Source organism: Macaca thibetana, chromosome 4 (genome assembly GCF_024542745.1).
Source record: "Macaca thibetana thibetana isolate TM-01 chromosome 4, ASM2454274v1, whole genome shotgun sequence".
NCBI lineage: Eukaryota > Metazoa > Chordata > Mammalia > Primates > Cercopithecidae > Macaca > Macaca thibetana.
In genome coordinates this window covers 117,007,449-117,024,634 of record NC_065581.1, presented here as the reverse complement: position 1 = coordinate 117,024,634, position 17,186 = coordinate 117,007,449, and the positions used below count along the sequence as shown (strand labels likewise).

The 17,186-nt window shown below is 44.1% G+C and overlaps 1 protein-coding gene and 1 long non-coding RNA gene across 2 annotated transcripts in view; one reads left to right on the top strand and one right to left on the bottom strand.

Moving 5' to 3' along the window:
* Positions 1-415: 415 nt before the first annotated feature.
* Positions 416-4,379, bottom strand: LOC126952566 (uncharacterized). Its single transcript, XR_007724955.1, has 4 exons — positions 3,505-4,379; positions 2,829-3,320; positions 2,213-2,405; positions 416-2,063 (listed from the first exon to the last, which is right to left on the bottom strand). It is a non-coding gene; the product is annotated as an uncharacterized LOC126952566 (long non-coding RNA).
* Positions 4,380-4,601: 222 nt separating this feature from the next.
* The window catches only part of SAMD5 (sterile alpha motif domain containing 5), a 67,729-nt gene continuing 55,144 nt past the window's right edge, over positions 4,602-17,186 (top strand). Inside the window, exon 1 of the mRNA XM_050787302.1 lies at positions 4,602-5,316. Coding sequence (XP_050643259.1) covers positions 4,858-5,316 — 459 coding nt within the window. The 5' untranslated portion in view covers positions 4,602-4,857. The remainder of the gene's footprint in view (positions 5,317-17,186) is intronic.

Genomic DNA, 17,186 nt, shown 5'->3' with positions numbered 1-17,186 from the left:
CACCCTGGGGACTGACATTTAATAGATGTTAATGGAATTTAATTTTTACATGCACTAGGTGTGAACATTTATCTTCTAAAATAGTCTGAAACCTTAAACGGCACCAAGAAAATTCCATAACAAATTATTTTTCACTCTCTATCCTTAAATCAAGTTACTGAGCAAGTAGAAAAGCTGTTTTCTGATATTTAGAGTTGAAAACCTGAATAGAATTATCATTAATTAATTACATGGAGAGGATCAACAGGCATTTTGCCATAGTGATTACCATTGCACAACAGTTCTAAAATGGTGCCTAAAAAGGAACTTTCTCCATAACCTATTTTCCCATTGATTTTCATTAGGCAAGACATCCCCTCTGCAAAAGTAAGTGTGACCCCAAACATATTAAATAATAATCAGCATGACAAATATTTGGAAAATTTTTATATACAGAAAAAAGCTCGAACAAAGCAATGATAATCAAAAGTAACACAAAATTAGAGGTAGTTGACAACGTTTTCTGAATCAATTGTGTGTTCTAAGGATGTGACTAGGAACAGAGTAGCCACTTGCATTTTCAAAGTACATTTTTGTCTGGATTTCAAATACAGTTTCATTTTAAATGTTGGCTAATATTATGATCACAGAATTTGGATAATATTACAGATAGAAGAAAACACTGCTTTATATCTTTGTAACCTTTACCATTCATGAGCTAACATATTTTAAAAAGCTGTCAGTTTATTCTCTACATATTTAAAATGCTGAAGTCTCCTGTTCCAATTAATGAAGGAAAACTCTTCTTTTTTTGCTTCAGTGCCTGGCACTGAAGTGCCTACTTAATAAACATTTGATGAGTAAATGAATGATTTTGACAGTGGCCAAGGGCTTGCAGCAAAAATGAGGTAATGCAGTACATTGCAAAGAGCAATGTGAGGAAGCAGATCTGGGTTCTTGTCCCAGTTGTGTCACAAACTAGCTGTGTAACTTTAGGTAAGGAACTTGACCTGTCTGGGCCTTGGCTTCCTCCATGCAGATCTAGATGCTGGGTATGATCTCCAGTGGCCTCTAGCTCTAAAAGGCTACAGTTCTAAATCTTAAAATTAGCCAATCATTCTTGCCAGTGTCACTTTGAACTTTAGCCTTTAGTCTCCACAGAGATAGACACATTTTAGCATAGTAGCCTCTAGAATGAAATCTATTAAGAGGTTCAATATGCTAAGGCAAGCAATGGAAAGATACAGTGCGTCAATGGTTCACCCAAAGAGGACTCGAGTAAGTATAGAAATGTACAAGAGAAATAGAAGGGAAACCTGGGGGAAAAAAAGTCTCCATAGCTCGGATTAGTGAAATCTCCAGATAGCAGGTTTCCTCTAGAGGTCAAAAGTGAGTAGGTTTTATTTATGACTGATTAACAAGTGATGAATTTATAAAAGGCTTCCCTTCCAAAGAGAGCACCAGGATGCTTAATTTCCTAATTGGAGAGTACTTTGCACATAAATAAAGGAGGATCACTGCTGCCTGTCAGGGAAGCACTTTGACAGGGCAAGCTTGATCTTGTCTGTGTCCTGATTTACTATATGACCTTGGGCAAGTCATTCATCTTCCCCCAACCAGTATCCCTAATGGTAAAACGGAAATAAAAATACTCATTGCCTTCACTGAGGATTTATAAGACAAGATGAATATTTTTAAGCCCCCAGAGGGGAAAAGGTCACATATAAGAAGGCAAAGAACGACAGAACAGTGCTGTTGGACTTTTCATACAGCTTGGGAAAGAAAACACAATAAAACTCCTGAGCTTTAGGCCGGCCGCGGTGGTTCTTGCCTGTTATCCCAGCACTTTGGGAGGCCGAGGTGGGCGGATCACCTGAGGTCAGGAGATCCAGACCAGCCTGGATAACATGACGAAACCCCGTTTCTACTAAAATTACAAAAATTAGCCGGGCGTGGTGGCAGGCGCCTGTAGTCCCAGCTACTCAGGTGGCTGAGGCAGGAGAATCACTTGAACCCAGGAGGCGAAGGTTGCAGTGAGCCGAGATCACGCCACTGCACTCCAGCCTGGGCGACAAAGAGAGACTCTGTTAAAGAAAAAAAGAGAAAGAGAGAGAGAGAGAAAGAAAGAAAGAAAGAAAAAAAGACAAAAAAAACTCTTGAGCTTTAAGTTTTCCAGTCCAAAACCAAACAAAAACCCACAAACAAACAAAAACAAACAAACAAAAAACCTCACCTCTTACAACCTGCGCATTTTTTACCCTCACATGTTGCACAGCACAGCACAGGCGGGGGACTGTGATTCGAAGGTGAGTAGTTGGACGGCTGAAGGCTGATACTAAATTTATCCCCCCACAATTCGAACCCCTTGCTCCATCGGGAACAGTGAGATCGTGGGCGAATTAGTTTTGAGGTCTCAATTTCTTCTTCTGTAAGATATGGCATATTACTATTTACCACATGTGTATAGATCTGTGAATAGATGCCTGGCATAGAGTAACTTTCCAAAAAATATTTGCTGATAATTTCTGTTTCTTAGCAGCATCATTCAAACTGCTGAAATATTTTCTTTAAAAAAAATCAAAGATCCTTGTGAGTTAGTATTGGAATATAAAGATAAACGTGACAAAAACGTCTGTACTTAAAAGGGGAATCGGTATAAAGTCACAAAGTCCACTTCCTTCCGGTGAATAGAATGAGTTTGGGGACAGGGACAACGCCTTAAAACGGGGCCGCGCGGACGCCAGGGGGCACTGTGAGTCCGCTTTGGAGAGGAAGAGGCGGCGGCCTGCGCGGGGCGGGGAGGGCTGCGCGCTTCTAGCATCCCAGCGCCCAGGAGCTTCGCCACCTACCAGGGTCCGCGACCTTAACTCGGCTCCGGAAAGGGCGTCCTGGGTGACCCAAGGCTGGGGCCACAAGCAGCTCCACGGCTCTCCGCGTTGGTCTCTCCCCTTCCCCCAAGCAGACAGTCCTTTCTGCCAGCTGTTCTTGAGATTCGTGAGTCCCGGGGTTTGGGAAACCAGAACCCCCCTGCAACTGTAGGGAACGTTTTGGGTGCGCCTAGGTCGGGTATTTTCCTGGGCAAAAGGACAGAAGTTGTCATCTGATTGTTTAAAGGGTTCGTGTCCCAAGAGGGGGTTAAGCTCTCTTGGTTTAGGGTAAGAGGGCCCACCCTACCTCCCACCCAAAAGCCAAACACACAGCAGGTCGGGAAACGACTCTGAAATCACTCCTTGTCCACCTCCCAAGGTCGGGCGAGAGACTGGCACGCCCCACCGGCAATCTTCAGGAAAAGGGTCAGATCCAGTCCTTAAACAGCTCAGGTGCGAAGCTGAATCGCCCTTCTGCGAAAAGAGAGGAGACAGTACCTGCCCCCGCGGTCCCTCACTTCCCTTAGTCTCAAGAAGAGGTCAGACACCGGAAAATGGGGCCCAGGCAGTTGGTCTATTCCACCTGCCACTCGAGTCCCCACTCCCAAGCGGTTGCTCAGACATTGGCATGATGGGGAAACTCGGTTGATTTTGTTACCTCCTAGAGGGAAAATGCCGTGGGCGGAGATGTCTGAGCGTCCCTTCCAACACGAGCTGGGTGGTGCTCTATTGATTTTCACGCAATCCACGGGCGGGAGCGAGAGCACAGGCTTGGATTCACGGGCTCCAGGACTGAACGCATGGCAGTGTCCCTGGGAGCAAAACCACCCAGGGAGCCCGTGCAATATACAAGGTGGGGGGCCCGGAGAGAAAGCATAGCGCCGACAAGGGTGAGGGGCCAGGCAGAAAGTAGGGTGGGGTACCAGGTGGGACAGACCGACCTAGAGAAAGTACAACCCACCCCAAACTTTCGCAGACCCGGGAGCTTAGAAACGGAGAGCCAGGCAGCACAGCAGCCTCTCCTGCCGCCCAACGTGCCCAGCTGCAGCGAGGAGGGGCTGCGCTCACGCCGGCTGGACGCTGGCCGTCCCTAAGTCGCGCCCACCCTCGGGCCAAAGCGCCGCCGCTCGGGTCACAGAGTGGCCGCCCACGGAAGAAGCCAGATCGCCGGGCTCTGGGCTGCGTAAGGGATCCGAGGAAGGGGGATTCAAACGCGGATCCGGAAGGAAGGGACACTGAACCCCGCAGCGTCTCCAGCGCCGTGGGGCGGCGGGACTGTCCTTGGGCTGCCAACGGGCGCGCAAGCTGGAGTCCGGCAGGGTCGGGAAGAAGTGAGCGCAGAGACTTCCACGGGCTAGAAGAGTCAAATTAAAGAGAAATGTGAAAAGCAACCCAGGGCAGCCAGCGGAGCTCGGCAGCGTAGAAGCCACCGGGTTCCCGCTGGGAGGACTACAGTGACTGACACTCGCGAAGACGAGGCGCTTCCAGCAGCCGCTGGTCTGGGCGGAGGAGTCGCCTCGCGGCGCGGAGCGCGCCAGCAGCTGCCAGAGCGCGAGATGCGGCGCGCAGCCTCCGGACCGTCCCGGCTGGGAAAACCCGCGGGCGGCGCTGCGCTGCGCTGACCCGGCGCGGGTCCGAGGGGTTTGCCCCTGCCCCTCCCGTCTCCACCCCCTCCCGCGCCCGTCGCGCGCTCCTCCCCGCGGCAGCAGCGGCGGCGGCGCATCCAGGGGCGGCGCGGGGCGGTGCGGAGCGGCTAGCCCAGCCCAGCAGCCAGTGCCTGTGAGCTCCGCGGCTGCTTGGGGAATTCACTTTGCTGCTTGTTCGCTTCTCCCTTCCTCAGGCTTCTTCAGATGTCTTTCCGCCTCCGGCCCGAGCCTTTCCTTTAAAAGGAAAACTTTACTGCGATACCTTTTTCCCCTTGGAGGAGAGGATTAAAAGTTCCAAGAACTGGTGACGCCTGTGCCATTTGGGCGCAGGGAAGGTGCTCAGCGGCTGGATTCCCGGTCCCACCATGTGCACCAATATAGTTTACGAGTGGCTGAAAGCGCTGAAGCTTCCGCAGTACGCGGAGTCCTTCGTGGATAACGGCTACGATGACCTGGAGGTGTGCAAGCAGATTGGGGACCCGGACCTGGATGCCATCGGGGTGCTGGCGCCCGCGCACCGCCGCCGTATCCTGGATGCCGTGCGCCGGCTGCGGGAGCAGGACGCGGACGCCGCCGGCCTCTACTTCACGCTCGAGCCGCAGCCGGCGCCCCCCGGGCAGCCCGCCGACACCGTCCCCACCGGCCGCCGGGGGGAGCCGTACGGCGGCCCGGCCCAGGGCACCCGCGGGGACTCTCGCGGCCACACGATCGCCCCCCGCAGCAGGGAGCTGGTGAGCTACCCCAAACTGAAGCTGAAGATCATGATCAGGGATAAGCTCGTCCGTGACGGCATCCACCTGAGCAAGCCCCCGTACTCCCGCAAGGTAAGGAGGTGCCGTCCGGGCGGCCTGGGGCGCGCGGCGGGAGGGGACAGGACCCAGCTGCCTGTGCCAAGGCTTTGCACCCCATTCCAGGTGACGACGGAGAGGCCAGGAGGCTTTGGGTATCTGGGACCCTCTTCTATGTTCTTTCTGTATTAGCCCATTATTTCTTCCTTCCTGGTGTCTCCAGTGGTTGGTAAGACAAGCCCACGCATCCAGTTGTTATCTCTAAACTAACGACCAAAACTCCACATCGTCTCTGGTGCTTGCCTGTCAGGAATCGGACTCGCGCTGCTTCTCCTGGTAGCCAAGGGGAATTCCTAATGCCCTCTGTAATAGTTCTGGGTTTGAAGAGTACCAGACAAATGGTTAATACCTACATTGCTTTCTACCTTCCTTTCTCTCTTTCTTTTCCTGTTTTGAGTCTTGAGAAACTCCCAAGGGAGATCGGTGAACTCTTCAGAGAGTGGGAAGTCAGGCCCTGCCTTTCTCAATTCCACAAAAAATTCCAGCGCTGCTGCAAATTTGAGAAGCGTTACCATTCACACGAGCATTTTAAGGGGAAAAGTGAAGGAAGCACGTGTCAGTCCACCTGAGACGATTTCCTAAACTCAGGTATACTGGAGGCAATAAGGTGCTAAGGACATGGGAGATAATCGGGTCACAAGATGTGCTTCAGAGGTCTGTGCTGTCACCAGTTTGGTTTATTAAGCCAGATAAGATGAAGCAGGTACAACTGTGACTTCCAGTAAGTGTGAGTGAATCTGCATTTGGGAGAGGAGAATCGAGCACAAGTGAACTAAAGGGGAATCCTCTGCACAGGGGGCCTCAGGAAAGGAACCTGGAAGTTCGGAAATGTGGAGTGGGAGCTGGGTAATTAACAGAAAATTGTACTTCACACCAGAGCTCTGCTTCTGGCTGCGAATCTGTTCCGTTTAGGTTTCTAGTTTGGGCGGCTGTCAGAGTAGAGGGTCCCGACTTGATAGAGAACTAGATAGCACCGGTAACCCTCAGGGTTGCGGAAGGTGCACAGGAATATGAGCACCTCACCTTAAAAATCAAGACTTAGAAGAGCCCAGAGAGAAAATGATGGCAAAGATACTCAGCTGGTGGGCCACATAAACCCAACTCCCTAACAGGAAATGTGGTTAATCTCAGGCCGTAATGCCTGGACTTAAGGAAGTTCAAGGGAAAGCTTTGTAAAGAGTATATAACAATACCTAAGGTAGATGGGAATAAGGGGTTTAATATTATCTACTACCTTGCAGGTACCATAGGCAATTCAGATAACCTGCTTGACCATGTCAATTGGTTTTTTTAAAGAAGGATACAAAGAAGGCAGGTTAGGAGGACAGAGTGCTTCAAATTAAACACGTGTTCTGGTTAACCACTCTGACTGTGCCACTGATGTGTGCGCAAAACAGGAAAGGAGAGAACACTTTTCCCAGGCAGTTGCCTGTATGTAGGAGTTCTGTGTGTGTCTAGTGTGAACAGAGAGATCTGGTCATGAGTATGAAGGCTTGGTCGTGGACACAGCAGGTCAAAGGAGATCAAAGCCCAGTTAGATGTTTGTTATTAGCATCCCAGGAAGTAAGGTGGGCTTAGTCTGAGAGAATGTGAGTACCTGGGCACTTGGTGAGGGCATAGTTCAAGTCCTGGCAAGAAAAGAATGCAGAAAGCAAAGTGTGTCACTAGAGCTTACTTATTCTTCAGGAAAAGTGCTGTGTAATGGGGTGGGGAGAGCAGGGACACTGTGGGCTGGAGGTGAGAAGGGTACGCTTGAATTGACAGTTTAGTTCTGATTCTTCAAGAGCCAAAGACAGACCTACATATCAAACTTAGAGGCTGGAAAGGATGTTGAGGGGATGAAACGTCAGCGCATAGGCTTTGAAATGTGGACTCCTGCCTTGATCAGTGGGTAATATGGTAGTGCATTTGCATAAGTGCAGTTTACATAAGAAAATGCCAAGTTGCATTGCGATACTATTTACTTTCCATGTAAATAATTACTTCAGTCAACTTTGCTTTAAAATAAATCCCATAGCAATAATGCTTGATAACAAAGATATGCTCCTATTCACTTTCTATACATATTTAATTCTCCTCAAACCGATGGAAGAATAAAATAGAAACAGAAGTGTTTTCATTATCTCCTTCACTGATCCTTGAGTTGGGGACCACAAAAAAACTGGCGCTGACAAACTTTATTGTAAGAAAGAGTAACACACACTGAAATAGGCATTAACATATAATTAATGTACCCATATAATTAATATACATATATAGCAAGCTGAGCCTACACATGTTTAGTACCAGATCATGTTGATCATTCTGGATTTGTTGCTTATGTGTGCATTGCCTCTTAAGTTTTGGATTTTAAATTATTGAAGAATTTGTTTTCTGATGTAGCTAGTTTCTTCATGAACAGTGCTAGGACTTTTTCTTTTCTTATGTGATCCACATTCTAATTTCTCCACTTTTCTTGGCTTTGTCATGATCAAAATGTGTAGCATTTTGTTTGTTTCTTTGAGATGGAGTCTCACTCTGTTGCCCAGGATGGAGTGCAGTGCTAGGTCTCGGCTCACTACAACTTCTGCCTCCTGGGTTCAAGCGATTCTCCTGCCTCAGCCTCCCAAGTAATACCTGGGATTACAGGTACCCGCCACCACGCCCAGCTAATTTTCGTATTTTTAGTAGAGACTAGGTTTCGCCATGTTGACCAGGCTCATCTTGAACTCCTGGCCTCAGGTGATCCAGCCGCCTTGGCTTCCCAGAGTGCTGGGATTACAAGAGTGAGCCACCACACTGGCCAGAATATGTAGCATTTTTGATGTGCATTTGGAATTCTGCTTGGTGGAGTGGGCTTCAATCTCCTTTGCAGTCATTTGCATCGATGATGCCTGTGATTTTGTATTTTGCTGAGATTTTTAGATGGCTTGAAAGTGACTTATGCCAAAGATTATTGAGATAGGGAGAGTGAGTCTCTTACAGAGGAAAGTAAGTTGAGGGGTCTTCCCAAGAATCACCTGAAAGGATTGTAGGATTTGATCCAGTAATGGTCAAGGTTATGCGATTTAGGGATCAGTGAGTTAAAACGTAAATAAAAAGTAAATTTTCTTGTGTTTTCCAAAGGGAAGTCTATAGCTTTGGAAAAACAGGAGCTTAGAGAGAGCACCAGGCTTGAAATTAAACATCATTGGAAGATTTCCTCTTCTGCCCTGTATGTAGCTTCTCTGACTGCTGTGATTTCTACCTTTGTGAAATGGAGATAAAATAATTTTTTACCAAGCTTCTCTATGTCAGGCCTTCTGCTGGACTCTAGGTTGCTGTGGTTGGCAGGATGTGAAAGCTCTGCCCTCTGGGAACTTAGCATCCAGTAGGGAAGACTTAAAATGGAATGAACAATGATGATAATGTGTGATGATTGATTTGATGAGAAGTATATGATACCATGAACAGGTGTATCCAACCCAGTTTGCAGGGATTGGGCACCATCGCAGTTTTTCCAGAACTGACCCATGGCCTGAGTACTGACGGTTGAGCAGATTTAGCCTGAAGAGGAGCAGGGTCTTAAGGGGAAGAGTGTTCTCAGCAGAGAACAGTGTGTGCAAAGGCCAGGAAGGGGAGGAAGTTTAGCATCAACAAGAATGGCAAGGAATTCTGTCTGGTTAGAGCACTGAATGCCTGGAGAAAGTGGCAGGAGATGGAGAGGCAGGCCGCGGCCAGTCTTGGGTGGCCTAGAAGTCACGTTAAAGAATTTGGAGTATATCTTGTGAGCAGAAGGGAGCTATTGACACATCCTGACCAGAGGCAAGCCGAACACTTAGGAGATCGTTGTAGTGTCAGGAGAGAGATGCTGGTGGCATGGGCCACTTATGACAGTAGGGCAGGAGCAATGGAAGTAGACTTGACACAACTTAAGTGATTGTTTGGATGACAGGGTGGGAGGGGAGAGGGGTTGGAATGACATGCAGATTCCTGGTTTAGGATTGTGCTGTGATGTAGGAGACCCAGGAGAACAGCGAGTTTGGGCGAGAAAGATATTGCCTTCAGGTTGAAACATACGGAGTGTGAGATACCTGTGGAATGTCCCTACATCACACACAGCACACTGCAGCTGTGACTACAGATGAGCAGTAGAGGGAGGAGCCCTGGGGAACAGCAGAATTTCAGACACGTGTAGAGGAAGAGGAAGCTCTAAGGGAGGCTGTAAGTATATTTTATTTTCTAGCAGACTTGTCAAAGCAAAAGGGAAGCTCTAGGGTAAATAGTGTGGAGAGACTGACAAGGGTAAGCAGAGGGTAGGTGGAAAGCAAGAGGAAGTGGTGTTCTGGAAGCCACTGGAAGCAGTGATGTTTCAAGGAGGAGGGACAGGTCAGGAAGTCAGATAATGGTCAGGTAGGACAAGAACAGAATCACTTCATGGGAAGTGGTAACCATGCCATCGGTTACCTTTGCCACGGCAGATTTGGATGATGGGGCCAGTGGGTACAGACAGGGATGACCCACAACTTTGAAACCAAGTTTGATGAGAAGACAGAACTAAGGTTACAGCTAGAGGAAGAAGGGAGACTTTGTGTCAAGGGAAGGGTTTTGTGGGTTTGTTTGTGTTTAGGATGAGAGAATGAACAATGGAATGGAGTATGTCTGAGTGTTAATGGTAAGTAGCCAGAGAAAAGGAGATGTTGGGGGACATCCCAGGAGACCAGGGTCCTGGAGGAGGTGCAAGGGAATTGTGCCCAGGGCACATAAGTGAAGGGAGCATTCACTTCTGCTTCCAGTGGGCGGGGAGCTTCTCTTCCAGGTCAAGGGGAGGGAAGAAGAAGGGGTCAGGAGACTGGGACCTTTGGAGTCATTACACCAAAGAGCTCTCATTTCTCTTTCTGACTGAGTGGTACCAGTGAGGGAGGAGATGGAAGGATTAGAGGTTTAAGGAGAACATTGTATTAATATAGAAATGTTCGATGTTGTGATCTAGTGGAATCCTATCATTCCATCATGTCATGTTTAGATATGGTCATAAACATTACATGATGGAATGTATAGGATTCTAAGTATGCACACACAGAAGGAACGCTCACCATTCACATATTTGTGCATGACATTTTGTTGAATTCCATCATGTCTGGCAGTGCTTATGGGACTGTGGCAGATGTGAAGGGTATGGGGCTGTAAATATATCTGTCAAAGCAAAAGGCAGGCTCTAGGGTAAATCGTGTGGGGGAGGCGTCTACGTTTTTTCACTGAAAAGTTGCTCCTTGCCACATCTACCAATTAAAATTGTTTGAGTTAGTACAGCATTATTTAATAGTTTTGTAGGAGTGTTCATCTTCATTCATACCCTTAGTGTGACTTTTATGAAGTAACAAGAATCACATACTAAGGCTATTTATGGATATTCTGGAGAGATGGCCTGGAATGAAGGGATTTGGAGAGACAGAGGTAGTAGGAAGGTTTCTGTCACTGGGGCCAGGGTAAAATATTTAGAAAGGAGAGAGAGAGATTGGCAAAGATGTGCTTGTGTCCTTTGGAGTTTTGCCTTGCGTGTTGGCAGAAGCTGAAATGACAATAAATATTCTTCCTCCCAAGAATTCCTTCTGCCTTCATGACATTACTAGGGACAGATTGGAAGCTGAAAAACTTCAACTGTCTCCGACTCAATCAGTGTCCTCAAATGTCCTCAACCTATATCCTTCTAGGTTTTTTTGTTTTGTTTTGTTTTGTTGTCAGTGGCTGATTGGAACACTGTGGAAAAAAGTGGGGGCCGGAAGGAGACAAGAGCTCTGATGGTGTGGGAACATCTGCCTTTGTGTTCTCCTCACTGTTTACTGCCTGTGGAGTTTCCATATAAGTGGACCATCAACCAACTGCCTGTCCACTCATCCATCCATCGATTTATTAATCTATCCATCCGTTCTTCCATTTATCCATTTGTCTCCCATCCATCCATCCATTCATCCATCCATCCATCCATTTATTCATCCATCCATTCTTCCTTCCATTTATCCATCCATCCATTCATCCACCCATCCTTTCATTTACCCATCCATCTCTCCATTCATCTATCCTTCCTTTTATCCATCCATCTATTCCTCCTTTTATCCATCTATCCATCCGTCCTTCCACTTAACAAATACTGAGCACATGCCATGTGCTAGGCTTTAAGATCAGGATTGCAAGGAACTAGACAGACATGGTCTCTGCTTGTATGTGGAGGCCTAATCCAATGCCTGACATGTAGTAGTTGCACCATATCAAAGTTGAATGTTATTTCTGCAAACATGAAGGATTGGAGAATATTGCACTTGTGTTTACTTCAAATGTTAAAGAAATCCACTCTGATTAAAACTCAAGTAAAGGTAACGAATGATGAAATTTCAAATCAAAATGTTTATTCCTCAAGGGTTAGTGAAGAAGAGCTGGGAATGAAAATGCTACTCCTGTAGGACATTTTAAAAGAAGACTTCTTTCTGCAGCATGGCCGGGACTGGGGTGAAGCAAGTGAGATGACACCAAGGACACAAAATTGAAGGAGGTGCTGATTCTCAGGCTCATGCACGCCCAGGCCGGACTAGATGGCTGACCACCATTAACAAAATAAATAAGTTACTGTGAAATATTAGTTATTAAGAGGTATTATAGGCATTCCTCAAATCATACACCAAGTCACCTACTCTTCTATGCTTAATACCTGTCCTCAAGAACAATGTGCTGAGAACCATATCAGTGCCCATCTCCCAGACTAAGAAAACATGGCTTCTGTGAGCTATGGGAGCCCATGGAATTCATTTAAGTAAGAATGGTACTGCTTTCCGCTGACACTGTAGTGTAGTGGGTCAGCGCAACAGGCTCAGAACCAGATATCACAGTTCAAGTCCCAGCTCTGCTCCATACTAGGTCACTGTTTGCTCCTCTGTGAAATATGGGCAAAACTAGTGACTGCCACATAGGGTTGTTATGGAGATGAGATGAGCTAACACTCATGAACTTATTAGATCGACATTTCTATGTATCCTAGAACTGCCATAAAAAGTTCCACAAACTAGGTGTTTAAAACAATAGAAATGTATTCTTTACAGTTCTGGAGGCTTTAAGTCCAAGATTAAGGTGCTGTCAGGGTCTTGCACAAAAACCCTAGAGGCCTGCACTGTGAGTCAGCTCTAAGGCCCAGCAAAGGCTTTAAACAGCATCCATGTCTGCCACTGTTACTTCAAGTACCTTTGGATCTGCTGGATCATATGGCCCAAGTGGCAGAGCAGCTTGCACGACAGCCTGGACCTGCTGCAGAACCTTCTTTTTTTCTGGCTCCAGTCAAAATTAGCAGCTTTGGGGTCACTCAGCAAACAGGTTTTTGTAGCACACCCAAATGAGGAATATGTTGCTTTCAAAATTCAAAGAGGCTCACTGGATATTGTGCATCCTTCTTGGTTGTAGGAAAAGCCATATGTAACACCTTATTCTTCATCTTAGAAGGGATATCTTGATTTGCCCCACGTCACTGGACCCCTGCAGTTTTCACTGAGGTAGAAAGTCCCTGATGTTTTGTCAGATTTATTTTCCACCTTCTGACATGCAAAGTAAGTCTAAAGTAACTGCTTCATTTCAGTCACTAGATCCAAACAGCATAATGTCATCAATGTAATAGACAGCAATGATGTCTTGTGGAAGAGAAGGGCAATCAAGGCCCCTTGGAGAGGTGAGGTACCTGAGGTGGGACTGTGAAGCTGTTGCTGGCCTTCCAATTGAAAGTAACCTGCTTCTGGTGTTCTTTACTAACAGGTGTTGAGCGAAAAAGAAACATTTGCCAGATGAACAGCCTGGCTGTAAGCACTCACCTGTGGTAGCTCCTCTGTACGTGGGTTTGCTTGGACATCTCAGTCTCCGTCATAGTGGCCATGTGTCAGCTGTGTACAGAAGGGTCTGCTGACCCAGGTCTTATTCCTAATGATAGGGGTGTTTGATGATAAATCGGTGGTAGATTTTTGGTGGAAATGATACCCAGTTATTCCTATGTACTGGAGGATGGAATAACAAAAATGATTTTTAAAAATATAAACGTTTCAAAATTTAGATATTCAAAATTAGGTAGTAATCCTGAAAACAGTCACTTGGAAGATCACAGTGTTGCTGTTTCTGTGTTGCTGTTTCTCAGAACATTTCTAGAGCTCTGTGTCTCAGAACATTCTTTGGAGTATCTTCAGTGGTGGCAAGCCTTCATTCTTATCAGATAGATCTGGTTTGGGGTAAACACCTAAAGTAATTTGGAGTCAAATCAGGCAGTTAAGAGTGATGACATTCAGTAAAGTATGAAATGGAAAATGTAATCTTGGCAACAAAATAATGAGTTTTTTTTGGTATGACTTATAGAATGGTTTTCAGATTTTATGATATTTATACTCCTTTTCCCTAGTTTAAAACACTTAAAAAATGCTCTTAGTGGGTATCCATGTTTGTAAATATGCAAATTCCTCCAAAAGGCTTTTCAAAACACAAAAGTCAATTCCCCATGTATTTGCAAAGAGCAAGGTACCTGTCATGGTCTCTCTAGATGGAATTTTAGTCTAAAGGTGTCTGTGACCCAAAAAGGGAAGAATTAGGTAAATCGTGCATGGATGTCAGTAAACTGTGCGGCACTCGATGGAATAATCAGGATTTGGAGAGTGTAATGGTGTTTTTAGGGCTCTTCATTTGCTGGTCCTTCTGTTCTTAGAAAGCCCTCTACTGTCTACCACCTTATCAAATCATAATGTAATCATAGCTGTGCTCATTCTTTCCTCCCCACTCTTGAGTGAAAAAAAGGTGCTAAAGGCAGGGGTGGCAATATTAAGGCTGCCCTCATGAACTTTGTCTGCTCTTCAGTAGTTATCTAAGGCATACCCATGAAAAATAAGATAGAAATCAGAACTCTATAAATGGATAAACATGCAATTCTCTTCAGATTCTGTTCAAGTGCTCGGATTCATCAGAAATATGTTCTGAAACTAATTTTCCTGAAGTAAGGTGAGTCAGATGACATGGACTTGATCAGGGTTGGTCCCAGAAATAAAGAAGGCCTATCCTGAGGTGAAGACACCCTGAAGCTGAAAGAACACTGTCCAGGGTGGAATAAAGTACACTGGGAACCATAACTGATGGCACACAGCTTCTCAAGGTTATAGCGTGTGCAAAACTAGAAACAACATAGCATTTCTGGCTATGGGAAAAGCTTGTTATTACTATTAATACTACTAGTATTGAGTTGAAAGGTTTTTATCAGTGATTTTCTAAGTTTATGAAAAAATGTTCTTTCAGATCAGCCACTGGTTTGGACTTGGGGAAGCCTGAGAGGAGTAGTGAGGGAGTCCCCATTTTCAGTCAATATAAAAACTATTAAGGGCCAATAACTGTGGATCACGCCAAAAAGAATTAAACATACAATCTGTCTTACATAAAGACTAAGTGACATCTAATAGTTTAAAGAGATTTCATTACTGCTTCTAATTGAAATAAATGGTCTGATGCTGTCTAAAATCTTACTGTTACATTTCCATAAAGTTAAAAATGCAAACAAATAAGACCTCCTTGATTTGGAATGTGTCAGAAAGATAAGGAAAACGATTGGCATGTATTCTTTATTTAGCAAAGTTGTAATGCACAGATTGGACAAATTTAAAGATGTTTTTCCCCTAGGGTATAACGTAACTCTATAATAAGACTAGAGATATACCTACTGCATTTGATACCTAAAATGCATCATTTTTTAATACCTTCACTTTTATATGAAAATTTACTTTAAGTAATAGTCATGTAATAATACACAGTAATTATTATTGTCCTCATTCCTTCTTTAGTTTTAAAGCAATTAATAATTAAAGAAATACATTTTAAATTATTAAAATTTAGTAAAAATATTTCATCTGCAAAATAGAATTTGCATTTACCAAACTCAAGTATTGCACCTTGCAGTTTGTATTGTTTCACTGTTTTAATTTTTCAACACAAATAAAAACTTCAAGTGGTCACATAAGAATAAAAGAATTAACGTATCACAAATTTTGTTTGTTCATTTTTACAGATCATGGTGTTATTGTTTATTTCAAATTGACTGTTTAACTCAAGAATACGTAGTCTCATGGGGGAGACAGGGCAGCTTTACAAAACTTACTCTTGAAAAGTACTTTTTTTCCAAGTATGTGGGTTGGGGGCCTCTGAATTAACTTCCATGTAGAATACAATGCTTATTAAAGGACAAGTAAGATGCTAATTTGAAGCCTATACAAACCATGAAAACTTAACATGCAGCAATTAGCATTTAGGCCAACAAAAGATTTTTCAAGGTGAAGTGTTTTATCACTGACCATTTTGGACATGTTCATAATAAAAAGTTTTGTTTTTAAGGATTCCTTTATTCTTATAACTAGAGTGACCCTTCCCTCTGCCTGGTCCTTGCAAGATATAGAGAAATGTGATCACTTTAAGAAAAGTTTCTGTATAGTGGTGCCAATATCTACCTCACAGAGCTGTGGTATGAATTAAATGGGATAATACTTATGAAGTTACTTTGTAAAATTCTAGATAACTTTATAGATTTGTTTTTTTTTTTTTTTTTTTTTTTTTGAGATAGAGTCTCACTCTGTTGCCCAGGCTGGAGTGCATTGGCGTGATCTCGGCTCACTGCAACTTTTACCTCCAAGGTTCAAGCGATTCTCCTGCCTCAGCCTCCCAAGTAGCTGGGACTACAGGTGCCACCACCACACCTGGCTAATTTTTGTATTTTTAGTAGAGACGGTTTCACCATGTTTGTCAGGCTGGTCTCAAACTTCTGACCTCAGGTGATCCACCTGCCTGGGCCTCCCAAAGCGCTGGGATTACAGGTGTGAGCCACTGTGCCTGGCCAAGAACTTTATAGATTTTAAGTGTCTTTACTGATAGTGAGTAAACCATTATGTTTATAACAAAATTTGAAAACTGTTTCTGTTAAAAAGCAAACACATTGTATTGAGAAAATTTGGAGAACAGTGAAACAGATTGATAATTTTAAGTGGCCTATATTACAATTTATGAGATTATGCTATATTTCTTTAAAAATCATTCATGTGTCAGAATACACAAAACTACTATCACAGTCTAAATGGTTAAGAGTCAGGCTATTTTTTTGTCAGCAGATGTCATTTGAAAAATGATTTTCTCCTAGCTTTATTAAGATATAATTGACAAATAAAAACTATATATTTTTGGTGTACAGTGTGATGTTTTGATATTTGTATACATTGCGAGATGATTAAATCAAGCTAGCTTATCCATTACCTCACATACTTACATTGTAATGATGAGAACATTTGAGATACAATCTCTTGGCAATTTTCAAGTATACAACACATTATTATTAATTGTAGTTCCCATGCTGTATAATAGATCCCAGAACTTATTCATCCTGTCTAATTGAAATTTTATACCCTTTAACCAACATTTTCCCATTCTCCTTCCCTTCCGAAAAATGATTTTAATACTAATACATATTTAGTCTCAAGTTAATACCATAATCAATTTAAGCATATCCTTATTGGCCTGAAATCTTACCCATGTTACTAATAATTATTTTTTATCATTTGAAAATGTCATGTTTGAGAAGTGGCATTTCATCATTCTTTGAATTATATTTCTTAGATTACCAGTTCACATAGTTTTATATTTGTGGCTTTTTATGTATTGCCTGTTCATGGTACTTGCTTCTTTTTTCTACTGGTCTTAGACCACATCATGTTGCTTTGCAAGAGCTCTCAATGGATTAAAGAAAACAATTATTATTTCATACACGTTGCAAATATTTTCCCAAGCATAAGAATGTAACTTACGAGAGAATTTTATGAGTATTTTTAGATGTCCAGAAGTTT